This window comes from Uloborus diversus, chromosome 8 (assembly GCF_026930045.1).
Source record: "Uloborus diversus isolate 005 chromosome 8, Udiv.v.3.1, whole genome shotgun sequence".
NCBI classification, from domain to species: domain Eukaryota; kingdom Metazoa; phylum Arthropoda; class Arachnida; order Araneae; family Uloboridae; genus Uloborus; species Uloborus diversus.
The window spans coordinates 70497201-70524658 of NC_072738.1; the positions used below are offsets into that span (position 1 = coordinate 70497201).

General features: G+C 34.1%; 1 protein-coding gene across 1 annotated transcript; it reads left to right on the top strand.

Annotated features, from left to right (window-relative positions):
• Positions 1 to 27200, top strand: LOC129228163 (nucleoside diphosphate kinase 6-like). The gene is made up of 6 exons (XM_054862817.1): positions 1 to 443; positions 19649 to 19751; positions 19859 to 19898; positions 22183 to 22266; positions 24138 to 24214; positions 25538 to 27200. The coding sequence occupies exons 1-6, from the start codon at positions 363 to 365 to the stop codon at positions 25699 to 25701; spliced, it is 549 nt and encodes a 182-aa protein (XP_054718792.1). The 5' UTR covers positions 1 to 362; the 3' UTR covers positions 25702 to 27200.
• Positions 27201 to 27458: the final 258 nt, after the last annotated feature.

The window sequence follows — 27458 nt, forward strand, 5'->3', positions numbered from 1 at the left end:
AGAAATAAAACAAGTCTGTTGTGTTTGAATTTGGCGCTTGCTCTTTAAATTCGTAAACCAGATTTGTTTAAATGTGTTTGTTGCTACAGTTTATACCTGATTGATGTTATTATTTGTCAGTGTCGTATATTAGATAGTTTCGCGCCATTGAATCGTGGGTGAACCAGCGATTCCGAAGCTGTTGTTTTCTAAATTCTGACGCCAGGTCAATGTGTTGATAAACAATTCACGATGCGACCATGTGAGCAGATAATGTTTTGGGAGAAAGAATAAAACGCGTATGAACGTTTCTCCCCGCATCAGAGAGAAACTCTCAGCCGATGCTGCTGCTGTTTAATGAATAGTTCTTTGATTTCAACAATATGTCTAAAATCATAGCACCTCTGGAGCTAACTTTAGCGATTATCAAACCGGATGTGTGCAGAAATCCATTCAACCTAGAAGTAAGATATTTATTTAAATTTATTTTTAAAAAACGGGGAGGAACGTTAAGATTTATACATAAAATATAGTTTAAAATAAGTTTTTTATGCAGATTTTGAAAACACTTTTTGTTTTCTATCTCTAGGAATAGTTTAAACCGTTGAAACTTGTAAAGAAATACTTTGATTGATTCAGTATCTAGAAGTTAATAGTTGTTTTTTCAATTTCGATTCGAATATCAGGGAACAATATTGTTATTTTTCATGTATTTTCGTTTTCCAATTGAATATTGAATCTAGACATTGCTATCCCTTTTCTAACATGACTATTGTATTTTGGTATCTGTGTTTCGTCATGCACTGTAACATTTGAATTCTAGATTTGCAGCAAGGTTTAGCCTTGTAGTTTAGTCTTCTCTCAGATATTTATCGAATAATTTTAGTAAGAAATCACTATATAATTTTAAAAGTGATACATAACATATTTGGATTAATAATCCTTTTCCTGAAAATTATTGCTTGTTTCAATTGATAGTTTTCCACAATCTCTAGGTAATTTGATGCTTTTTAATACCTTATGTAGTAAATAATTCTGTTTAAATGAACACACCAGGGGTGATACGAGGGGGACTTATCATGGGCATACATCCAGAAAGGGCAAAGTGGAGCAGCTGCCTCTGCTAAAAGCAAGGGCGCCCATATAGGGGGGAAAGGGGGGGCTTGAGCCCCCCCCCCCATAAAAAATAAGAACTTCCTTGCTTTTAGTACTTTTTTCTTTCCAAAAATGTAAAAACACTTCTTCAGCCATTAATGAATAAAATATTAAAAATGTCAAATTTTAATGACTCTAATCTGTCTTGAAATCTGCTTCCATGGGGAAAATGTCCTGCTAAACCATGGTTTAAATAGCTGAGCCCCCACCCCCTTTCAATTTTGCGTATGGGCGCCCATGGCTAAAAGCAATACATTTTATAGGGAAAAACAACAAACTGCACAATGATGTGGTTTCTAGAATTTGGGAGGGGGGGGGGAATTGATCCCCTTGATCACTGGTATAATGGGTCTGCCTATGGTTTTAACACACATTGCCATGGTTAGCAAGTTTTTGAAAACAAATTTTTAGTTTTAACCTAACTGACATGTCAAAAACCATATGTCAATATCCCCTATCAAAAACTAAAAAATCTTGAATTTTGTATTCTTGTAATAGTAATAACCGGTATTATTGATGTCTTAAACAATGCAATAATGAGATAGTTAATACAAGAATATGATTAAATATTAATGCAGCTTTTCTCGAAATAACATTGACTCAAATTTGAGTGATCCATATATGTGTTAAGATAAGGACTGATTTAATTTCTTCTGTTGCTAATAAACTTGATTGTAAAATATCAGCTAACTCATTACATTTTAACTCAATTCCTTAACATGTATTACATCAGTTTACTAGACGTTTTATTTAATGACGTAGGATGTGTCTACATACAATTAAATGAAAATGGATAAGAATATTAAAATTTATTAATTCTGAAAATTTGAACGGTTTATGTTTAGCAAATACCTAGTATCATTGCTGCAGTTTAGCTCTTATTAATTGCAATGCATACAAATGTGACAGCAATATTTTTGCTTGAATAGAGGTTTGTTTTAAAAGGGTTTGAAAATTTGAATAAATTTCAGAGATGTTGAGGGAAATATTTTTGTCCATTTGTGTTGATTTGGCATGAAACCTCAATACTCTAAAGTGGTGTTTAATTCTTCTTGTCATTTCAGTTTAGATCAAAGCATCAAGCTATCATAAAACATGAAATGTGTTTTTACTATTTTCGGCAACTTTGTTATTTATAATTATATTATAAATAACAAAATTATATTATTATTTTTTGTAGCATTTGCGTCTTCTAATTAGTATTGTTATCCCCTAACCATACTATTTTTGATATTTTTACTATGAAGGCTTTATTTATTAGAAACCCATCATTTTCATTTTGTTTATTAAAATATTGACATAGCTACCCCTTCTCAAACATCACTTATATTTTGTTATGCATTGTAACATTTAAATTCCAAGCTTTGAAACATGGTTTAATCTAGTATTTGTTTATTTAATGAAACTATATGATTACAATTTATCTAACATTAATCTGATTAATGTAAAGGATACTTTTCGAAACCTTAATTTTAATGCTATTAATGATACATTTTAAATGTGAATTTGAAATGCACTTTAAAAATTACCTCACATAAAATAAGTCTTATCCTTTCCTTAGCATTAACTAAGGTTTTTTTTAGTTTTCAGCAGTTTGCACCAGATTTTTCCAGTTGTGTGCTAAGTTTGAAATTGCAGTCATGTTTATTTCATTTCTAGTTTAAAATTTTGAATTAAAATTTTCCCATGCCCTCATCATCATACTATTTTATGTGACAAAAATGTACCACAGAGCTAGAGTATTGAAAGTCTAAAAATTGTAATTTTCAGCTTATTAGTGCATTGTATGTTTAATCTTATTTTACATCGATCCATGTGAGTGTAATTCTAAAATAGAAAATTCTTTGTTCTTATGCACTAGTGTTAAAAGAGCAAAACTCCTATCCTTTGTATACACCAGGCAAATGTGTTCTGTAAAGTAGCGATTATGTGACTTATTTTAGTCTGGCTCTAAGGCACAGAAATGATGTATGAAATGGATTATGGGGGAGAGAAATTTGTTTGAAGTATTGGACTTCATATGCCTATATTTATGGCTATAAATTTATAGAAGCCTTCTTCTATTCACGCTGGACATTGAATAATAAAAGAAAAGATTTCTATATTGGATTAATTAAGATTTTTTTTTTTTTTTCATTGTATGACTTAATTCAAATATCAGCATGGGCAATAAAAAGAAATCTCTTTATCTATTATGAGGTAATAACAAAGAGCTCTGACTATCAATATCACTTGATAAAAAGAGATAGCAACTAGAATGAACGTTTGAAGGTGACATTCGGTGGGAAAAAAGGTTTGATCTAACAATTTTGAGGAAGTGTGCACGTGATCTTAACAAGGTCAAAGCATAAAAACACGTGATAGTGTTAACACTTGCAAAAAAAGATATGATAGCTTAAACTTTGATAAGAAAAAAACATGCTTATGTCAGTTTTATCAGCCTTTTGAATATGATAATATCTGTTCCATATTTCAGTAAGGTCTTTAAACTCCTGATTTTAGCTGTAGGTATGATAGACTTTGTTTTAAATTACAGAAATGTTTGCGTAAAATTGTTTAAAAATTTGCATAAATAAGTAGATTCACTAGCGCAAACAGCATGTACCCTTTTTTGCCGGGGGGGGGGGGGGGGGTCTCATAAAAATCCTTACATATGTGTAAACTACAATTGTCAGGATTGACAAAATTGGTTAAAATTAAGGGTTCAGGTTGTTGACCTCCCTTGCTAGGCCCACAGAAATTTTGGGGACTGTCACAAATGACTTTTACGGGTGCCCCTCCATACTGTTTACGCCTATATTTCAGCCCTCATTTTAAAAATATTAGGCTCCCTTCAGGTTTAAGCCAGGCTAACAGGTGTCCTTCTCTCTCTCTCTCTCTCCCCCCCCCCCCCCGTACGCCCCTGGCTATGCCCATATCATAAGTACTCTTTGGCAGCCTAATTTGGACTCAAGAGTGGACTCTTTGGTAATTTTTGAAAAAGGAGGCCATAAGCAAGGCTGTAGAGTCAGAGTGGGACTGATTTTGGAGTAAAAAAATCGGAGTCAAAGATTTAAAGTTCCAAGAATCAGAGTCGGTCGTTGTCACGAAAGTCTGCAACTGTGCCAGCGCTTGCAGAGTCGGAGTCCAAGGTTTTTAAGTTTCCGGAGTCGGTCATTTTCTTGCTGACTCCACAGCCCTGGTCATAAGCAGCGGCATATGCAGGATCTTTCCAGGGGGGGGGGGGTCGATCTTCACATGATTATTAATGATATATATATATATATATATATATATATATATATATATATATATATATATATATATATATATATATATATATAATATGAATCATGTATGCTCTGCATGATTTTTTCTATGAAATGTGGGGGGGGGGAAAGAAAAGTGATTATCAATTATCAACCTAATTTTTCATCCAGAGGAGGGTTTAAACCCTCAAACGACAGACTGGGTACGCCACTGGTCATAAGAGAAATTAACAGAACAGTAACTACAAAATATGTCTGGTCCTCGCACTTTTAGTGATCTTTTCTTTGGTCCCAGTTTTAAATAACAAAAAATTGAAGAGAAGAGACAAAAACTACATGAAATGTTATTAAGCATCATGAAGTGAGTAAAAATCAGTTATTTTCAAGGGACATGTCTGAGTGAACAAGAATCAGCAAGATTTTCTTCAAACTCAGATAAATGTGCAGAGGAATTAGCAGATGTAATCCCAAACATTTTCAATGCTTCTTATAATTCGGGGACAGTGCCAGAGGACTGGAAGCTGGCTAACATTACACCGCTCTTCAAGAAAGGGTCTAAAGGGAGTGCAGGAAATTATAGACCTGTGAGTCTAACTTCGGTGGTTTGCAAAATTTTTGAAACTTTGATGAAAATTAAGATAGTAAATTTTCTAGAGACTAATAATCTATTGACTAGTTTTCAGTACGGTTTTAGGAAAGGTAAATCTTGTGCAACTAATTTATTACATTTCTATGACAAAGTTACCATGGCTTTGGACAATAAGAAGCCTGTAGATGTTGCTTACATTGATTTTCAAAAAGCTTTCGATAAGGTACCGCATGTTGCTCTACTTAGCAAATTAGCTGATATAGGAATAGGAGGGAAAACTTTCATTTGGGTAAAAAATTGGCTGACCGGAAGGAAACAAAGAGTAGTTGTGAGGGGAAATTATTCTAATTGGAGTGAGGTCTTAAGCGGGGTTCCTCAAGGATCAGTGTTAGGGCCTGTTTTGTTCATTGTCTTTATGAACGATATTCACAAAAATATTTCTGGGAACATGAATTGTTTTGCTGATGATGTCAAAGTTATGGGTACTGTAGAAAATGAAGAACATGCAAATCAGCTGCAAGAGGATCTAGATCATATTACGGAGTGGGCTGATAAATGGGGTATGGCTGTTAATGTTGGGAAATGTCAAGTGCTATATTTAGGGCATGGAAATAAGTGTACAAGTTATTATTTGCAAGGTTCAGTCATTAGTCAGGCAGACAAAGTTACTGATCTGGGGGTCCTAATAAGTCAGGATTTAAAGTTTAGCCAACAGTGCAGCATTGCAAGTAACAAAGCCAATAAGATGCTTGGGTTTATCAATAGATCTATTGCAAATAAATCTAAAGAAGTTCTTCTGCCCTTATATAGAAGTTTGGTAAGACACCATTTGGAGTATGCTGTTCAGTTTTGGTCTCCTTATCTTAAGAAAGACATTAATGTATTGGAAAGGGTTCAAAGGCGGGCTACAAGGCTAATAAGTGGACTTTCCCACTTAGATTATGATTCCAGGCTTAGAAGGCTAAAAATGTACAGTCTTGAGCAAAGAAGAGACCGAGGGGACATGATTCAGCTGTTTAAATTTATTAAAACGAAAGATGTTACGGGGCTAAAGTTTAGCACTGAAAACAGGACAAGGGGTCATTGTTTTAAGCTATTTAAATCTCAGGCTAACATGGATATTAGGAAAAATTATTATTTTAGCAGGGTAGTGGAACCTTGGAACAGCTTACCGGAAGAGGTGGTAATGAGCAAAGGAGTAGACAGTTTTAAGAGGGCCATTGATCTTCACTGGGGATTGTAAATTGACTAGGACCAGTCTAGCTGGGCCCAGAGCCTGTCGCTGGTCGTCACTTTTGTTTTTGTATTTGTATTTTAAATGTTATACTGTCTTAAAACTCAAAAAGTTTCTCAAAAACTTTCTACAAAAAAAAAAAAAAAAACTTATGTGTGCACCTCCCAAATCCTACACTGTCGCCAACTGCAAAAATATTAAGTTATATGCAAGTGGAGTGCCACTGAAGAAGCTCTCCTTTGTTTAAGTGCAAGAGCAAGGGCGCACCCCCCCCCCCTAAATATTGCGAAGATCCCCCAAGAGCAAGAGCCCCCCAAATGAGAAAAATACCCCTCAAAACATCCCCTAAAAATTTCAATGGCGCAGGCTGCACCATGATCCCCCCTTCCCCCTCCTGTATGGGCACCCCTGCATACAGCATGATTTAGAAAAAAAATCAATGAAAGTCTTCCTAGAATCTGAACTTCAAACGCGTTTTACTCGAAACTTTAAAAAAGTCCACTTACATCCCTTTGTTTCTTTCCCGCCGCCTCATGTGTCCAGAAAAAAAAAAACAAAAACGTATACTCTTTTATTTGTGATTTATTTGGATCCCCTCCCCCCCATCTTTACACTAATGTATAGTTTTCTGGTTTGAAAATAAGTGAGATCCTTTTGAAAGTCGATTTTTTTTATGGAATCCATGTTTTGTTCGCAATAGTACTAGTTTAGTAATAGTGTGAACGCAATATTCTAGAAATGGCTTATTTTAAATTAAAGTGCTTTTTTTTTGTTTAATTTCGTTTTCTACTTAAAAAAGGATTTTCAAAATTAAAACAAAATTTCTCTAAACATCTACAGCTGGTTTCAAACAAGATTTTTAAATTTTAATTTTGACGATAATGTGTGGTGCCCAGTGGCGGACTGGGTCCTGCACGGGACATGATTCAGCTGTTTAAATTTATTAAAACGAAAGATGTTACGGGGCTAAAGTTTAGCACTGAAAACAGGACAAGGGGTCATTGTTTTAAGCTATTTAAATCTCAGGCTAACATGGATATTAGGAAAAATTATTATTTTAGCAGGGTAGTGGAACCTTGGAACAGCTTACCGGAAGAGGTGGTAATGAGCAAAGGAGTAGACAGTTTTAAGAGGGCCATTGATCTTCACTGGGGATTGTAAATTGACTAGGACCAGTCTAGCTGGGCCCAGAGCCTGTCGCTGGTCGTCACTTTTGTTTTTGTATTTGTATTTTAAATGTTATACTGTCTTAAAACTCAAAAAGTTTCTCAAAAACTTTCTACAAAAAAAAAAAAAAAAACTTATGTGTGCACCTCCCAAATCCTACACTGTCGCCAACTGCAAAAATATTAAGTTATATGCAAGTGGAGTGCCACTGAAGAAGCTCTCCTTTGTTTAAGTGCAAGAGCAAGGGCGCACCCCCCCCCCTAAATATTGCGAAGATCCCCCAAGAGCAAGAGCCCCCCAAATGAGAAAAATACCCCTCAAAACATCCCCTAAAAATTTCAATGGCGCAGGCTGCACCATGATCCCCCCTTCCCCCTCCTGTATGGGCACCCCTGCATACAGCATGATTTAGAAAAAAAATCAATGAAAGTCTTCCTAGAATCTGAACTTCAAACGCGTTTTACTCGAAACTTTAAAAAAGTCCACTTACATCCCTTTGTTTCTTTCCCGCCGCCTCATGTGTCCAGAAAAAAAAAAAAAAAAACGTATACTCTTTTATTTGTGATTTATTTGGATCCCCTCCCCCCCATCTTTACACTAATGTATAGTTTTCTGGTTTGAAAATAAGTGAGATCCTTTTGAAAGTCGATTTTTTTTATGGAATCCATGTTTTGTTCGCAATAGTACTAGTTTAGTAATAGTGTGAACGCAATATTCTAGAAATGGCTTATTTTAAATTAAAGTGCTTTTTTTTTGTTTAATTTCGTTTTCTACTTAAAAAAGGATTTTCAAAATTAAAACAATCTAAGGTCCTGCAAGAGGGAGCCAACCTTGACTCCCTAAAGGCGAGAAAAAAAAAAAAAGAAAGAAAGAAAACGCAACACTTTCGAGGAGGCAAATTAAGTTAAACAAGAAAAAAGTTTCGAGGGCGCCAAAAAAAAAAAACACGAAGGCACACAGGTTTGAGGGAGCGAATAAAAAAGAAGGCACAAACGTTTGAAGGCGCAAAAAGGGGGGGGGGGAGAAAAGTTCAAGGGCGCTATAAAAAATAAAAAAAAGAAACAGAAGGTGCAAAGGTTCGGCGGCACTAAAAAAACAGGAGGCGCTCAGGTTCAAAGGGGGAAAAAAAAAAAAACCCCCGAAGGCACTGACCAGATTCAAGGGCGCACAGGTTCGAGGGCGCAAAAGAACAGAGACGCACAGGTTGAGGAGCGCAAAAAACATGAAAGAAACGAAGTCGCACAGGTTCGAGGGCTGCTTCTCTGCTCTGCTGCTTCTTCGGGCCCGGTACTGAGGAATGATGACTCATGCTAAGCAAAGGAAGAAACGAAAACATTGATGATATCGAGATGTACGGCGTTTTCGCGTCAGGAAGAAAATGCTATTTGAAATAGAAATTCATCAAAAGCCAAAAGCACAAATTTATTGATGACATTAACTTCTTTGAATCAAAACCCCTTTGCCTATCGACTAAATAAAAGCTCGTGCAATTGTGTAATTTTAAAAACAAAAAACCACAAAATCTTCTTTCTGGTATGATGATAAGCTAATATTGAACTTTTTTTTTTTTTTTTGGATTAATCAAAGTAACACAGAGATTTAGATAATATCAAATTTTTGTTAGTGGGAAAACATGAAATATTATTTCAGTCAATAAAAACGACAGTTATATGAAAATCAGGTTTATTGGCATGTGCATAGAAAATTTACAGGTTCATAACAAACTTTTTTTTAAATTAAAGCTAAAAAATTACACTTCAGATGCACTAGATAATATAGTTACTTTTGCATACCCTTTAAGAATACAAAACCATGTCATATGTACTGAAGAATAGATTGAGAAATGTGAGAATAGACTTCACACACCAATCAAATTCAATACAATGGCAAAAGTATTAAATCTTTTTTTGATGCATTGCAAAAAAGAAAAGAAAAAGTCAAATAATTATTCACTGTAAAACAGCTCTTGTCTTTAGCTCTATTTAAAAGGTAATTATTAATTTTGATTGATCAAAATAAAGCAGTCACAAATTGAATTATATCACGGCACGCGGGAACGTCCCGCCCCGCCAAGGAAACCAAACGTCAGCAGCCAACAGAAGCAAATCCACCGCCAAAGACGAAAGAAAATAAAAGCGACCAAGAACAAGATTACACGACAGAACAAGTTGGGGTTTTTTGGGTTTTTCACCACTCTTTATCTCAGCCCCATGAAGACCCCCGAAGTTGATTTTTGGTACACTCAATCTCTAGTGGCCCCTGACGCCGTAAACCAAAATACAATCCCCTGGACCGTCAGGGGGAGGAGGTATTAAAGTTATAAAATCGCTGTTCAAAAAAGTTTTCGCTTTCTTTGACAGGGTTACAGCCCAGACGAAAAAGGGAGTCAAGCTGAAATTTCGCACACACATTCCTTGTGCCCTACTGATGTGCTTTTTGACCCCCCTCTCCTCCCCCCCGTTTTTACCCCCAAATTATACCTTCCCGGGGTTCTATCACAGCCCCCCGGGGGGCTGTGGTAATGATTTTTTGTATACATATTCTTGGGGGGCCATTGAGTACATATACAAAAATTCAACCCACAGGGACATCATGGGCCGGAGTAATTGAAGTTTGAAAATCACTAATTTTCCCTAAATTCTTATGTACTTACTCTCAGCTCATAGGGTTTGTATATCTCGGACTGCAATTGCAAGGTTAGAACAGATCTAACAGTTATTCCAAAGTTGTCTTAGGAAATGAAATTCAATCAAGACTAAAACATATCCAACAGTTGCAACTAGACGTTAAATCGCGGATATCACATATTTGTCACAGCGACTACGCATGCGCGCATACTTAGCTCATTCGGCTTTCTGTTTTCAGATTCTATGTTGTTTGTTTATACTTAAGCAGAGAAACAAATGAATGAGATTAGAATGCTGTCCTCCCCCCTCCCCCAAAGTTTTGCCGATACGAAATTTCCTTCCCCTGTTTTTCAGTTTTGATATATTTATGGAGGGAAGAAATTTTAAATGTCGGCGCGAAACTGGGGTTAAACCATTACAATATTTTACGTGACTAATTATATGAAACTGTACGCACATGAATACGGCACATATAACTTTTTAATTGAAAGCGAAAAATAGCACTTTTTTATTGGTTTGCTTATTTTCTAAATTAATGGATTTTTCACAAACAACACATAATGAATTGAAAATGTATGAAATACATGTGTGGATATCCGTGCTTTGCAGTAATTTGTTAGCTGAAAAAAATTTTGCAATTAATTTAAGCAAGACTTTTAATGAGCTTAGTCCGTGCGCAACATGTGCATTCGCTATGGCAAATTTGGGATATCCGCGATGTGACATCGAGTAAAGTTGTATAGATCTTCTGACACATTCAAATTTAAAATATTTAATGGCTTAGTTTTTTTTTTTTTTTTCTGCTCGGTGATAACATGCGTTATTTCGTTTTTTAAATGAACTTTTAAACAAAACTAGGTATCAAACATGACAAAGGCTTCTATCAAGAAAAAGATAAATCACCAAATAATTAAAATTATCCCATAAAACGTAAAATAATCCACGATTTAAGAAAAAATGTAATTAAACAAAAAGTGAAAAGTAGATTAAAATAGCCCCAAGCAGTAAAACATTTAAAGAAACCTTCATGAAAATGTTGAATAATCTGTCAAATAAAGAAACTGTAATACAATTTATTACAAAGTTGTAAAATACTCGAAAACAATATAATTTAAAATATAGTATTTTATTGTCCAAGGAGTTTTCTTTGCAACAGAGAGGATACAAGGATTGCAATAAAATTTAAACCGCCCAATTCTCGCAAAATGAACATAGAATCTTAATAGTCAGAAAATAACTTGACGTAAAATTAGGCTAGCCATTATTGTTCCTTAAAAACACACAACAGCGTTGTTTCAATTGAAAATTTTCTGACTTGAAGTTCTCAATTCTAAAAATACAGATAAAGTAATAATATCAATGCAAAAAGATGTGATACCTCATCAAAAACAACCCTGTTGTAAAAATTTCCCCGCCAAGAAAACCTTTAACTTTTCCGCACAAAAAAGAAAACCTGCATCCTAAACCCAAAAACCCTCAGCCATAAAAAGTTATGATATCTAGTTTGCTCGCCAAGTACCCGCCAAACTATCATCCTCCCTCTTCTCCTTTTTCATCACAGCTACTTCCATTAGAACCTCCTCCCACCTTCAACTCCTCAGAAATATGGATAGATCTTTTAAATTGTTTATCTTGTTTGGCGGGAAGCTTTTCAAAGTGAAGTGGTTGCTTGGTGAGCAAAAAGCTTCCCGCCAAACAAGATAAACAATTTAAAAGATCTATCCATATTTCTGAGGAGTTGAAGGTGGGAGGAGGTTCTAATGGAAGTAGCTGTGATGAAAAAGGAGAAGAGGGAGGATGATAGTTTGGCAGATACTTGGCGGTCAAACTAGATATCATAACTTTTTATGGCTGAGGGTTTTTGGGTTTAGGATGCAGGTTTTCTTTTTTGTGCGGAAAAGTTAAAGGTTTTCTTGGCGGGGAAATTTTTACAACAGGGTTGTCTTTGATGAGTACTTATAGTAGGTGTTAAATCATGAAACACTAGGCAAAAAGATGTTTAGATAATGGCTTTTTTGCAACTATAAATACAAAAGTTATACAGCAGTCATGCTTCTTCACATACTAGGAAACTAAAAAATGCGCAACAAAACATCCTATGAAGTAAAAACTAAATTTATAATTTAAACACACTAGATAATAGAATGTCGCTTTTTCTTTTCCTATCCCCTTTACGGAGAAACAAATAAATAGAAATAAAAGAATAAAAAGCAATTTTATCGCTAAGTCGTTTAAGAAATACAGTACGTTCATGGCGGGGTCGAAGAATCGAATAAAAAATTCTCTATAGCCGTAATTTCATAATAAAAAGTTACAGTAGAAGGATGGAAGCTGTTACGTTGTAGCCTTAAATTTGCTATGTGCGGCTTCAATAGAAACGGAAGCGAATGTATTAATACGGGAACAAACTTTATAAACAAATCAAATATTTTTACAATAGCAAATCTTGTACTCTAGTGCAGTACAAATATTAAAATTCATATTTTTACTTCCTTTTACAAAAAAGGAAGTAATTGTATTCGCGAAAAAATTTTCACTCAAAATTCGGCCTTAATTTCCATTTTGCTCACCCCCGAATTAATGTTGAGTTTTTTTTCAACCCGACCACACGCGGATAAGTGCCTAAGAACGTATAAACACCCGAAAAATCCATTTTGACATTCCCCCCGAGTTAATTACAACGACTTTTCTCGTGACTCCATATGTATCTACGTATGTATGTATGTGCGGATATGCGTATGTGCATATGTATGTCGCGTAACTCAAGAACGGTATGTCCTAGAAAATTGAAATTTGGTACATAGACTCTTAGTGGGGTCTAGTTGTGCACCTCCCCTTTTGGTTGCATTCGGGTGTTTCTAAAGGAGTCTTTTGCCCCTTTTTTGGGGGAAATCATTGTTGATTTCGATGTATTCAAGTGGTGTTATAATTTGACGGACACTTGGCGATATATCGCCAGTCCTTTGGTCGCCAACTTGGCGACAAATTTGGCGTTTTTTTTTTTTTTTTTTTTGTTTTTTTTTAAATATGGTTTCAATTTGGCCACTGGTGGTGGGTGATATTTAGAGAGTAAACTATTAAATCACATTAAAATTGCCAATAATGGGGAAAATGACATTAAAATTGGAGTAAAAGGAAGTCATGTGATGCACACATCAGCTCGTTTAATAACTAACAGTGGAAAAAGTTACTGTGCTCGAAGCATTGTATTTTAATTAAGTTTGTAAAACCAATAAAGAGTATATGGATAAGAAATCATTATGGTTTTTTTTTTTTTTGGAAAGTCATTGCAATTACGCATTTAACATATAAAGTATTATATGGTCGAAATTGTGGGTTGTCGATTCACTGGAGGTCGAAATCAAAATAAAAAAAAAACTCTTCACCAGTGCTAGTTTAACTTGATATAATTTTTAATATTAATTACAATCAACTGTCTACCAAGTACTAGCTAGATTTTAGTTATTAAAGTTCGATTAGAACCAGTAGAGATTACCGATTTCACACACTATTTAATATTTAACAGCGAAAAACATTACTTAAACACTTCGAATACTAGAATGAATTGGTCCTAGACATTTACACAAAAATGTATAACGAATGTTAATCATGTCTTAATTCGACCCTATTTTATCAGAAACGAAAGTTGGAGAATAATTAATCGGCAATCCACCATTGGCAACTAAACTTAAGCCTATCATTGGAATTAATATAAATACAGATATAATATAATAACAATGGATTTGCATCAAATGAGTTAATATGAATGCAAACGTTATGCTATGATACATGAAAATGCACTACAAAAACTCTTACAATTTGAAAGAACACTCTATACGCACATGTAATTTTAAACCCTTGTTAATGCTATGAAGTGTTATTGGATGTGAGTGTAAATTAGTGTCAATTGGTCGTAGTAGTCGTAGCGAGTACACATTGGTTGTACTATTGTCAAACTTTTTGTGTTCGAATTGTTTCTTCGTGCTTTTGATTTTTAAAAATGCAATGCAGGGGAATTGGGGACTAAAAAAAGGTAGACTTTATATTTTTCACTAAATTTTTTTCTTCATTTTTTAATATCTTAACTCTGCAACATATTTTGACCATTTTTGCAATTGGAAGTATGAATCTACGGCTAATGGTTACAAAAATATAGGTTTTGCAGGTTAAACGGTAACACGCTGTACATACGAGTAAAGATACTAGGATTGGCTATACCTCTTAAAACCAAAGCTTCTGTGCGTGTGGAAGTGGGGTGGGTAATTCTCTGATAATTATTTAAAATGTGTAGTACTGCAAAAGAAAGAAAGATCTTGAGCATTGTTTAAAAGTTTTCTCATGATATTTTGTTGATGGACCATATACAGTAAAACCTGTAAAGTTGACACCTGTCTAAGTTGACTGCTTTTTTTCAGGTACAGGATTATTCCTATCATTTAAATCAACCTCTAGTGATTAATTGAATCAATCGCTTTAATGAATCAAATTGTCATAAAAGTTATTAGCGAAAAATGTTTCAGGGACCGCCACTACACATAAAAATAATACACCCGAAAAGAAACTGACGAAAAATCCATAAATTTTCAATTTAAATTTACCTAAAACTGCTATAGTTGAGGCAAACCTAACTTGGAAGCATTGTGAAGGCTACGCAGATCCTTATCATAGTTTCATGTTGCCCCAACTATTTGTTTGACAGGTTGTCTTTTCTAACGAGTTATCGCGTTTGGTGATTTTTCACTGTGAGCGATTATTAGCGGCACACGTGAATTGTTTATTACGTAAAATATTATTTTCGGCAAATTTGGCGATATCCGAAACTTTGCTGTGGTAACCCTAGCAGCGCAACAATGAAAAATCTGATCCAATCAACTTTTAAGCTGGTGCGTCGGCCTATCTAGGATAGTGGCTCTAGTTACAGTACATGCAGTCAAGTTTTGAGTAATTAACTGAAAATTCTAGTATTTTTTGAAGGGAAACTTGATGCCAGGGGCTTCGAAATTCTGATCGGCAAAATTTTTATGTGACGGAAGTGACGTACAGTGACTCCCAAAAGTGTTCGTACACTTTGAAATTTTTTAGTAAAACCAAAATAACTCAAAACTGAATTCGAATATAAAGCCCAATATTTTTTCACATCATTCCTATGTCATTCTAAATATAACCCATTGGTTTTTTTCAAAATATTGACGGATCTTCTTTTTGAAATGGATCAGAAAACGAAGAGACAGAGAAATAACATAACACAAAAGTCATCGTACACTCAAATATTTTCAAATAAATTCATGATTAAAATTATCATCTGCCGTTTTATTAATATTTTTGCATTGTGTAGACCCTTATAAGTCATTTGATTTTAATTTTTTGTTTATTTATTCCTTAATATATTGCTTATTACTGTAAAATGGCTGGTATTCGTAAAAAACTGCAAACGCCATTCAAAATTTGAATTTTTTTCCCACAGTAGTGGTAAATTGGTTTGAAATGTCTCTAAATTAGTTAATTTATTTGTTTGTATAGTAAAGTGCTTGATAAAATGCTTTAAAGAAAGGAATCGGACCGAAAACAAGGTAAGAAAAGGTCAACCGGCAAAGTTGACAAAGCGTGATCGTAGATTTAATGGTAAAAAAATTTATGAAAAATACACATTTGAGTACTGTAAAAGTTACTGCAGACTTAAATGAAACATTTTACATTTAATTTTCACCTAAAATTGTTCGCCAAGTTCTTTGATTAGTTGGATTAAATGGAACCTCTTCCCGCAGAAATTTTCTTGGTCGTGCGAAAAACAGAAAGCTTACGCTTTTCGTCCTAAAATCAGTGATAAATAAGCTAAAAACAGTTTAAAATCATGTCTTACTAACAGATAAAAATTAATTCAACATTTTTGGTTAAATTGTTGTATAACTGTAAGTAGAAGAAAAAATTAGGAACTTAATCTGAAGAACTTAGTTGGATCAGTTAATCGGGACGGTGAAGGTGTTTTAGTGTGAGGGTGCATATCAGCATCAGGACTTGGTAGTTTGTAATTTTTTGATAAAATTATGAATCATGCTGTTCCTTTAAATTTTTTAAAAAACAATTTTGAACTCTTAGCCAAAAATTTGGTTATTGGAAACAACTTAGTTTTTTATTAAGATAACGATAATAAGCACACGGTTTTCAACGTTTGCGTCTAGTGCCTCGAAAATTGTCCTAAAGTTTAGAAAATACCTCCTCAATCTCCAGATTGTAACTTAATGTAACGTATTTGGAGATATCTGGAGGCTAGATTACGAAAATAGGGCTTTAAAACGAAAATAGAGCTAGAAATAGTAATACTCGAAGTGTGGTAGAACATTTACTCAGAAATTACGCTAAAAAAGAAAGAAAAAGAATGAAATCTATTCCCAGACATTTAAAAGGTGTTATGAATACTGTATGATATTCTACTAATTAATAGCTTAATCAAAAGTTAGATTATTCAATAATATATAGACATTTTATAAAGTGTACGAAGACTTTTGTGAGATAAAATTTCTTGCACCTTTCGGTTTTTGATTTTTAAAAAATTAAGTTTTAATATTTTTTAAAAACTTTTCATGCAATTTTGTTAAACATTGATCATAGATCGTATAATCAAATACCTATCCCGAAATATTGATTCTAACCAATGATTTGGAGCATATTTCGTTGAAAGTCGTAGGTGTACGAAGACTTTTGGGAGCCACTGTAGTTGTTTTTTAGTTGTTGCCAAAAACAGTGAAAAATCTTAGTAATTATAAAGTTAGTATTGTAAAAAAAACTATCAAATTAATTTCAATGCTGAACTTAAGCAGGAATATATTTGTGGATTTAAACTTTTCAAATAACGCTGGTTTCTTTGATTCAAGCAGCATAAGCGTAATCCATATTGCTTAAGTTAAGCTTTGAAATTAGTTTTTTAACTTTTATTAACAACTTTAGCTTTGTATTAAATTAGTTTTCATTGTTTTTTTCAACAATTAAAATACGGATTTTAAGTGCTGTTTAGTTTTCTCGTTGTTTATAATCTATTTTCTTCATCAAAATTTACAACTTTGTTGTGAATATGCTTTAAGTCAGGCGCAGCAAGAAGAGAAGCGTGGCATGGGAGAAAAAGTGCGGGTGAAGCAACAGTTTAGAATGTTAAAAAAAAAAGTTTCAGTTCTATCGTGTCTTAACGACACACACGTTTTTGTTTTTTGAAACTTATTTATTTTTATTTGCTGTTAAAAAGTAAAATTTTCAATGGCATGCAAATTTTATTTGTTCTGTTCAAGAATTCTGTTCATACACGGAACTTAGCTGAGCGACATACTCTTTAGCAGTTATCTACGATTTTGAAGGATTTCTATTGACTGCTATTGAATCTCGTGTCATTACGATTGAGGAAGTGAGAAGCAAAGGGATGCAAGTGGACTATTTTAAGTTTCGAGTAAAAACACGTAAAGATCTGCTCCTAGGTAGGTTTTCATTGAATTTTTTTAAAAAATCGTGCTATACAGCAGCACCTACTAGGGCTACTAGTACAATCTCTTGCCCCAAGACAGAGGAGAGGTTCACCTACCATTTGCACTGGTTAACTCCAAATTTTGAATGTTGCCACTTTGCTTCTCACTACCTCAATTGGCGTTCCAGATTTTCAGATGTGAAAAAAAGGGAAGTTAAAGAATAAAATGGGCGACGTACGAAGAATTGATAATCTGGTAAAATCGGCCGATAGTGAGGAACGGGATAAAGCTACTACAAGAAGTGTACGAATTGAAAAAGAAGGCACAGAAAGTATCTGATTTTGCAGTGCATATTGACCTAAAAAAAAAGAGAGAGAGAGAGAGAGAATACGTTACGACATTTCACTGCGTAATGCTTCCAAGGTCTCATGTAGGCGGTCGGGGGAAAGCAGGGGAAAGTTCGGGGTCCTGCAGCAAAAGGGGCCCGGGATTTAAAAAAATCGACAGATAAAACTAATTAGTAAACCTGCAGTGGCGGATTTACCATGTCGCACCCGTTACTAGATATCTAAGGTTACAAATATTGATGACAAATGTTTCGGACTTCGATTCCAGAACATATCCCGGGGAGAGTCCCGAATCTCTCTTATCCTAAGATCATCAAAGATCGTCTAAAACTGCGTTTTTTGAGCATCTTCAATGTCGAAAAATTATGAGCAGAGACGTCCCTCAAGGGAGGAATGTTCGCATCTTTGTATCGGCGCCTGATAAATCTGTACCTCATAGCCAGACTAGCGTTAGCCCAACAATGGCAATTTTCAGGTTACTGCTTTATCTGTAAAATCTTATTCCGTATCGAGTCATCACAACGTATTTCTATAAAATTCCTTTATAGTTATTCACCAGCATAAAAGAGCGCGATCTCCATCCTTTCTATGCACCAGGTGAAAATTTTTCCGCTCTTTTGCAAAGTACAATCATGTGACTTACGTTAGTTTGGCTCTGAGGCAGTGGCGTGCACGGGACACACACACACACACACACCTGTTGGCCCGGGCCCAAGCCTGAAAGGCGCCCGAAATCATCAAAAAGAGGGGTGAAATCTATGCAGGACGCAAGGGTAAACAATATGGAGGGAGCCCGTAAAAGTCATTTGTGATGGGCCCCAAAATTTCTGTGCACATCCCTGCTCCGAGGTACAGAAATTACCATTACTAGAATTGGTAATAGTGATTAAATATCAGTGATTCTGGCTGGGGGAGGAGGAGGAGTTGTGGGCCTCCCTTCCTTGCTCATTATTTATTCTGAAGCAAAGTTGAGATGTTCCTTAAGTCTTCCATCGTTACGACAGGTCTTCGCATAGACTAATAATAAGAGTAGACCGAGCTTTCTCAGACTTGCTGATGAAAAAATTGCTTCATGGATACATCGTGTGACTAGTGGAAGGCTTGGCGAAAACTTTGGCACCATGGTTGCTAGATGGCAACATTATCTATAGTTTGGCACTCGACATGTATTTTAAGACGTAATGTGCTTTCATTATAATTTTTTTCCAGGTGCAGAGATTGAACTGTTTTTCTTTTAGTTATGCATTATTTTGACATTAGTAATTGGTGTTTGATCACAGTTTTCAGTAACTTTTACTTCATTTGGAACTGCTACGTCAGCGTTGGCGTGAACGTAATGGCGTAAACGTTTTTCGTTAACGCAAAAATGTACTAATCGGTATCTTAAATTGAAATTGTAAGTAAAAATCTTACCGTTTGCCGATTCTTTTGGGGCGCTTGCATCTTTAATTGCTTAGAGAGTTATTGAAATTGACTAAAGAAAATGCACAGTACTATCAAACAAAAAACTCACTATATTAACAAAATATTTACAACTTAGAATAACAAATTTACAAATCGGACTCCATAAAAGATTATTCTTCCGTGTTCCATCAATTGTATTTATTTTATTTCTCGCGGGCGTTGATCGTCTGCTACGATCAACGCCCGCTGTTGCTAGGATATCCACCAGTCACATGGTTTGGTTTATGAGCAGCAAAAGGGTTGCCATAGCTCGGTCTATTCTTATTATTAGTCCATGGGTCTTCGGTAATTTCCGAAAAGAATCGAGTATTTTTGTTTATGTTGCCAACTTTAAAGAAATTCAGTAAAAATATCATATTATGTTGAATTGATTTATTCTATTTTTAGTTGCTCCGGCAGATGGTCTTAGCTAATAATTTCTACTTTGTCGACACCAAAGTTGCTCAACTGAGTAGAACAGAGGCAGAAAAATTCTATATTGAACACAAAGGTCAGTTTGAACAGTTTGCTTGTGATTATCTTCAAAGCATCTGTTTTTCTCTTTAATAATTTCTTTAATAGAGGATATTTTATTGATTATTTTTGTTTCGTTTTCAGATAAATTTTTCTTCAATCGCTTGGTCACGTTTATGTCTAGGTAAGGACATTTTATTTTCCTGTCAGACTTTATTGATTGATATAGGTACTCCGATAAAATCTTTTTGTTTTATGCGCAAATCAAAAACTGCTGTAAGACTTTGTTTCCCCTTTTCTTTTTCTTTTCTTTTTTTCTGATGTGGTTTGAGACTGTTTAAAACGATCGATTTACTATCAATATGTTTCTTTTCATTGAGTAACTACTCTGCTGTGGGAAGGTAAAGGACAGTATCTGCAGAAATGAGTTTTTGAGATAGTTAAAGGAACCCGCTTTGGATTCCATACTATCAATAGGGAAGTGTTGAAATTTGACTTTTTTTCGTGCTTTATTTTCAGCGAAAACCAAATAAGCAAGCTTACACAATAAAGCTAAAGTACAATAGATGACAAAAATGCATTTTTTTTTTAATGCAGTTACTGCCTATTTACCTTCCTACAACCAGTGCTTATCTTTATTTACCACCTATTTCTTCCTTTCTTTTTGAAAAGTTATAGAATTTTTTTTGAAAAGTTATAGAAATAATAATAAGTTTAAGAATATAGTTGATTTGTGAAAAGCGATTACCTAAGATACTATAATGTTTTTTGGTTGTTGGTCAATTTCGATCAGATAAAAAATTTTCATTCTCGGGGAAAAAATTAAATTGGCATGTAGACAAAGTTTGGCTATTTTCGAAGTGAGTTTTATAAAAAGACCACCGATTGATTAAGGCTTGGACGATTCCATTTTTTAAAATAGGGAAGAAGAGTTGCGATAACGATTGTTGGCGTTGTGCCAACCTAAGAGTTTTTCTATTTTCAACCTTGATAAAAAAGATCTCTTCCAAGGTCAAAGATCTTTTTACCAGAGCCTGACTATAGTAAAACTTTGGGTTAGCATCACAGCTGAACTTAAATGGCACAAGAAATTGCGATAATATCTGCTGTGACACGTGAATGCATATTTTTTTGAACTTCTTCTTAGAAACGACACGTCGTGTGAGGCATTTTTTACATTTATACTTTACCAGCCCATACAGATAAGTGTTAAAATGTATTAAAAACGCTTAACTTTCAATCAAGCCTACATTTTGTTATTTTCAACTGGAGATGGGCAATGTCGTTCTTTTCAATGATCTGTTATCAGAGAATCGGTAATTTCTTTTACTCGAACATGGAATTCGTTCATTTAAAAAAGTTGCAGGTGACCTCTTTGAAAGAGTTAATCACGTACATTGAAAATATTTTATTGCGTCAGTGATATTGTTTCAAGAAAAAGTGAGTAAAATTACCTCACCGTAAGAAAATATGCCAATAAAACTTATTCAAAGCATATTTTATTTGGTTTGTGTAAAACAATAAAAGTTCATTTTGTAAAATATTTCTTGGGGATTTAGTGGCGGCAAGGTAAGATACGACGTCTGTTTTTCATCTGAACAAAATCGCAGATCCAATTCCAACGTGATACAAAATTGGATAACGAAGTTTTACTTAATAAAAAAACATAATTAAGTTGACGTGATGTCCTGAACAGAAATATCTTTTCTCCGAGTATAGTACGGTCACTGGTTAAAAAATAATAATAATAATAAATACTTTGCGTGTGTATAAAATGAAAGTTATATCGAAAAACACTAAAAAAATATTAAGAAATTTAAATAATAAAGAAAGAGAGCTATAAAATAAATGTCATAATTTAAAAGATCAACCGTTTATTTTTAGCGACCGTACTGCGCCGTTCAATTTAAGGAGTCGGGTCTTTTAGACTCATTCACTGCCCCATCATTTCGAATTTCTCTTGGGGAGGGGAGAGGCAAAGAGTACATACACAAAGCAAATTTTGTCGGAAAACAGCGCAAACCACGTCCACTCATGTGTAAAAACAATATTTTTCGCAAGGCGGGGGGGGGGGGATCAATTCTTCTGACCCCTTAAATGACGGGTCTGCTCATTCGTTCACGAACGACACATCCCTACACATTAAATAAAATAAACATTTTCCGTGTGAATAAAGCAAGCATACAAATACACATCAATATTTTGTAAGTCACTAAAAATATTACTAAATGTTAAAAATGAAGTTCCTGTCGCATCTCAATAACTTGCGTATAATTTGAATATCAATTAATGTCGCAATTTATTTAGGGCTATCAAGTTGATGGCAAAAATTCTGGATCATATAAGAATTATCTTATCATTTGCTTGTTTTATTAAAACAATCTTTTCTTGCTAAATTTAATTTTATCCCTGTTTGGATAAAGTCTCTTGGATAAAGGTTGGATATAACGGAGGGTCTTTCTTTACAGTGGTCTTCTATCAGCGCACATCCTTGCCAGGGAAAATGCCATCAAACATTGGAGAGAGTTGATGGGCCCCACACACGTTTACCGGTAAGTTAGCTATTTTGCCTACTTTCAAGTAAAAATGAAAGAAAGCTTTATGCATTTTTAAGACAGAAGTCAACAGAAACAAAACAGAACTAGAAACAAAACAAAAGTCAAAAACAAATTAAACAATTTAATAAATATCGAAAAATTAAAAATTAGACAGTAGGAAAGAGATTTGAGATGGAGAAAATGTGTCTGTCGATCTATCTGTCCCCCCCCTCCCCTCCCGTCCAATATATATATATAACTTTTGAGTGAGTTGTCCGATTTGAACAAACTTTTTTTTTAAAGCAGTAAGTTACCGCTCCTAAAAGCCAGGGCTAAGGCAGAACTACAAACTTTTTTTTGTTTGAAAGATCTTGGCAAGGAAGAAAGATCCCCTTCCCATATCTTTTTGGTTTGAACAAATATTCGTTAAATTTTGAGCAGTTCAAAAAACTCTTTACATAAACACGTACTTAATGCCAATAAAGATCTTGAACTTGAAGGCGGATTTGCTTCAAACAACTTTTGATAAAGAACATTAATAGATTTTTTTTTTTTTTTTTTTTGATTTAGCTATTTTAAGGGTATTTTTTGAATAACTCAAAATTTCTTAACATTAAAGACAACACGAAAAAAAATTTTAGCACTGAAAAATTGAATAAAATGAGCAGATTCTGAATATATTTTCAAGTTTTGCTTTCTCAAGGAATAGAAAAACGTTATTAATAAAAATCAAATAATGCTATATGCTATAGACTTAACATTGGAGTCAAAGATAAATGATTTCAAAGGACAAATGGTTTTACCAGGGCTGCACAGTGGTAATAGAATTTTAGGGCCTTCAACTTCGACTCCTGAACCCAAATTTTGTCCTTCTCAGAACAGACTCGGAGGGAAAATGGCTGACTCCGACACTCCTTATCCCCAAATCAATCCAACTTCTACTCCACAGTCCGACTTCGATGACCTTGCATTGGAGTCGTCATCGTCAAGCGTTGCCTTAGCATTTTAATTTTTGGCAATGGGGAAAAATAAATTCCGATGCACTTTATTTTTATCTAGAACAGCTACTAACGATTTTTTGTGATAAAATGTATTAATTTTGATAAACTTTTCATTTTTAATTATTATTGTTTTTAAAAACGATTTAAGTTTTTTTTTTTTTTTTGCATTGTTTAAAAGGTGCCACTACTTTTTGTTTTTATTTGTACAAAAATACTTGCACAAAAATACGAGGGTCATCCAAAAAGTAAAGAACGTTTTGTGTTGGCCGGTGGTTGCGTTCCCCACCAACGCTGTTGCGTGATTATTGACCTTGGCATCTTGGCATTGCTTCGCTTCAGTTTGGCATTAGCTGCGATCCCCCTTAAGGCCAGTTATTGCTTAGCTGTGCGACTTTAAAATGTTCGTCACAATTAATGATCCCTCGAAGTATGAGGTTCGTAGTGCGATAAGATTTTTGAATGCAAGAAGACTGCGACCAATAGAAATTTACATACAAATCACTGAGGTGACTTTTCCCCAGTGACTTTCACTTATTCCCCAAGTTGAAAGACTTATTGAGTGGAAAGCGCTATGGCAGTGATGAGGAGCTTAAAGAAGCTGTTAAGGACTGGTTCAACAGCTTGGAGGCAACCGACAATGTGTATGCAGAAGGCATAGAAAAACTTATAAAACGCTATGACAAGTGCTTAAATTTAAACGGTAACTATGTAGAAAATTAACTTAAGTATCAATTAGTAAGTAAACAAATATTTACTTTTTTATATCAGCAATTAAAGTTTTTACACAAAATCGTTCTTTACTTTCCGGATGACCCTCGTAATACTTAAATAGAGTTGAGCTAAAATCGAATCATTTCTAAATACTTTCAAAATTCCTTTTCTTAGGGCCCAGTACGAAGCTCCTTTATCCCTAAGAGCCCGGTTTGGCTTAACAGACACAAGAAATGCCACTCACGGTTCAGGTAATGTATCATTTCATGTCGCATATCGTTTCGTTTTTCATGTTTTAGAGAAGCAGCTAATGTGGGGACATTATAATTTCTATAAAATAATTACTTTTTCGGCCAAATTTATTCATTAAGAATCTGAAATTATGTATAATTATACTTATTTTTCGTAATTTGGTTATATTTCCACCATCCAAATGCTACAAGAAAAGTGCCTTGTAGCGTTTGATCTGCCTACACCATCCAATGCTACAAGAAAATAGGAGTCAGTGGTTGTATTTCGGGTGTATCCCGAAAGTCTGGGTCTTTATGCCTGGTCTTCAGCCTTGCTAAAGATTTCTTTCTTTTTTAACTTTTTTAAATTTGGTAATTATAATTAGATTTGTTTATTATAATTAATTTAATATATTAACAAAAATTAATTATAATTCACAGTAATTGTATAAATATAATTGAGAGTTAATTTGAATCATATAACTAAAATGAGGAATTAACTAAGTAACAAGCTATCCCATATTTTCTTCTCTGTTTTGTCACAAAATGTCGCCAAAACATAGTCGCCAGAAATGAAGCTAACTGGGTGATATCTCATCCATTTCTCGCCAAAGCCGTGGTTCACCTGCATGTCAAAATTAACCATTTCATTGCATAATATGCAATTGTATTCCTTTTTTTTTTTTTTTTTTTTTTGTGGGAGTTCCTCTGCGGCGTCCTTTCCAAATGTATAAAAGGAAAAAAAAAAAAAAAAAAAGAAGTGTTAAAGTGGTACAAAGCAAAGAGAATCAACGTACAGGTGAAGCTTCAAAAGGCCTTATGTAATTTTCTATGAAAAAGAGATTTGAGTGATTAATATTGAGTGATGCCAAATTTAGCAAGGTTATAACAAATGCAGTACATGAAAACTCAAAGGTAACATCTGTTCGAAAACATCTGTGTAACTGTAAGTAGTTACTAGTTATTACCTATTCAGTAACATTCGAAAAAACAATGAATTTTTTTGCTTTTAATGCATGGTAGGGAGAATAAAAAATTGGTGAAGTCTCGTGAACTTATGAGGGAAAGTCGTCATAGTTGGATGCAAGATCTATCATATTGGGGAGGGGGGGGGCGGATGTCCATGGTGGAGACTATGCCATTGAAATTTTAAGAGGAGTTGTTTTAAGTGTCTTTTTCCCCCGTTATTTTGATTGGGGGGGGGGGGGCTCTCCTCTCAATCTTAGGGGTTACTTCGTAGCATTTGAGGGGGGGGGGGTGTCATCGTTCTTTCAGAGGGTTGGGTACCCCTGATTATCTGCTTTATGACATGTCTTGCTTGAAACTTATTTCCTCTTCTATCAGATTCCCCCGACACTGCCAGAAGAGAAATTTCCTTCTTCTTTCCAAACTTCAACATGGAGGAATTCTACAAGTACCAGGAACCATACTTCAGGAACAACGAGGTCATGTTCGACCCCAAGCACTGCGTCCACAAAATCAAAGACGCCAAGGCCCAAAAGATATGAACTTTGTGATAGACCCTGTCATGAACTGGAACTCGGAGAATGGTGTTCGAGGCTGCCATTGTTCGGATCTGAACATCCTTTCTTGTACATAGCGTCTGTGAAAGCATGACCTTCTTGAATAAGGCACAGGGCTGTAGCTACGGCCGAAAAATAAATAAGTAAAAACAAATAAAATGAATAAATAAATAAAATTTGAATATAAACCAATCAGTCAATGATAAAGTAATGTGTCAAATAATAAAAATGATAGAATTCTGAAAGAAGAAAAAAATAACATGGTTATGTTCTATGCATTTTTATCATCGACATGTTTAAGACATTCATTTAAACTTTTAAGTGGGTTTTTTTTCTTCTTTTTTTTTTTTAAATTTCATTCTGTGTCGTCAGGGCCTTTCAGTTTTTCTTAAAATCTCACTTCAATCAAGGAATCTTGAGTATATCAATCAGCTGTTTGTTGCACTATTAACCGAGCTACTTGTTTGAATATTAGATGCAGATGATAAATGAAAAAGTAAAACAGAATAATATTTTTTCGTAATGAAACTAATAACATGGGCTATTTGTTAGCCATTAAAAATTTTGATATTTTTCGGCTGTTGTGAGCTTTTGTTGCATTAATTTAATTATTTCTCCTTTGATCCTTCAGTTTAATGCTCAAGAAGGTATCCTATAATGTGAAACTTTTAAATTATCGGATAAAGCTTTTATATTTAAAAAAATTTTATGCCACGTTGAGCCTTCAGATTTAGTGCCTAAGCTTTCTATATCCGAAAAAAAGTATTAATTTTTTGATTTTCTCTATTCTGGGCCAAATTAAGCTAAAATCAGAATAGAATTATGGCACAAAATGTCTCTTTGAATTTTCTTAATCCCTCTTTCTTTTTTGATATTGAATTATACTTTATTTTTTCCTGTTTATACATTTAAATTTCTTATTTGGAAGTTAATGTTTTATGAAATTAAGTTAAATGTGTAGTGTATACATAGTATATTTAGGCAAAAAACTGTGTACATTTAACAAAATGTTGATTTAACTTGACGTGATTGCATAAAAAAATATATTTAAAAAAAAAGAAAAGATTTTTTTTCCTTCAAGAAAATAAGAATTCGTTAAACCTCTTTTGTTGCTAAAAATTAGCCATTTAGGTGAATAATATAATTATAGTATATATAAATGCCATTATAGAAATGTATTCTCTTTTTTTTAATTTTTTTATTATTATTATTTGTTTCTTTGGGGCTCTCCAAATGGATGAAAATCAATTAAAAAAGTTATACGTTATGAAACAATTGTCTTGAAGTTCCTAAGTTTTTATTTGATATTGAAGTGGATTCATACGGTCAACGTATGTGTGTTTGTATATATTTATGTTTTTTGTCGTTTTACTTAGACTTTAAAATTTTTCTTGTCACTCTTTGTATAGCTCATTTTTCATTTTTTTTTCTTATATGTTGTAAAGGGGAATTTCCTCTGAGTACTTATTTTTATATGCAATAAAATGAGACTAAGTTAAAACGACTCAACTAGTCTTCTTTTGGGTCACTCTTTTTGCTATGAAGCTACAACATTTTTTACATATTGTGGCGATGATTTAAGCATTGTCGTGACAAGTTAATAGTTGTATTTCAAGTTATTGATAGTTTTAAAATTGGTAGGTCCTCGCAACAACGAAGAGCTGAGTGAACTTGGTATTGAGATGAATTAAGAAATCCTCTTATATATAATAGCCGATGATCGAGTAACGCGGGTTTCAACA

Excerpts from the sequence above, each read along its gene's own strand:
- LOC129228163 (XM_054862817.1), top strand. The coding sequence starts at position 363 with ATGTCTAAAATCATAGCACCTCTGGAGCTAACTTTAGCGATTATCAAA. Across the intron at positions 19,752-19,858 it reads ATTCTATATTGAACACAAAG|ATAAATTTTTCTTCAATCGC; the intron begins GTCAGTTTGAAC and ends TTTCGTTTTCAG. Across the intron at positions 22,267-24,137 it reads GGCCCCACACACGTTTACCG|GGCCCAGTACGAAGCTCCTT; the intron begins GTAAGTTAGCTA and ends TCCTTTTCTTAG.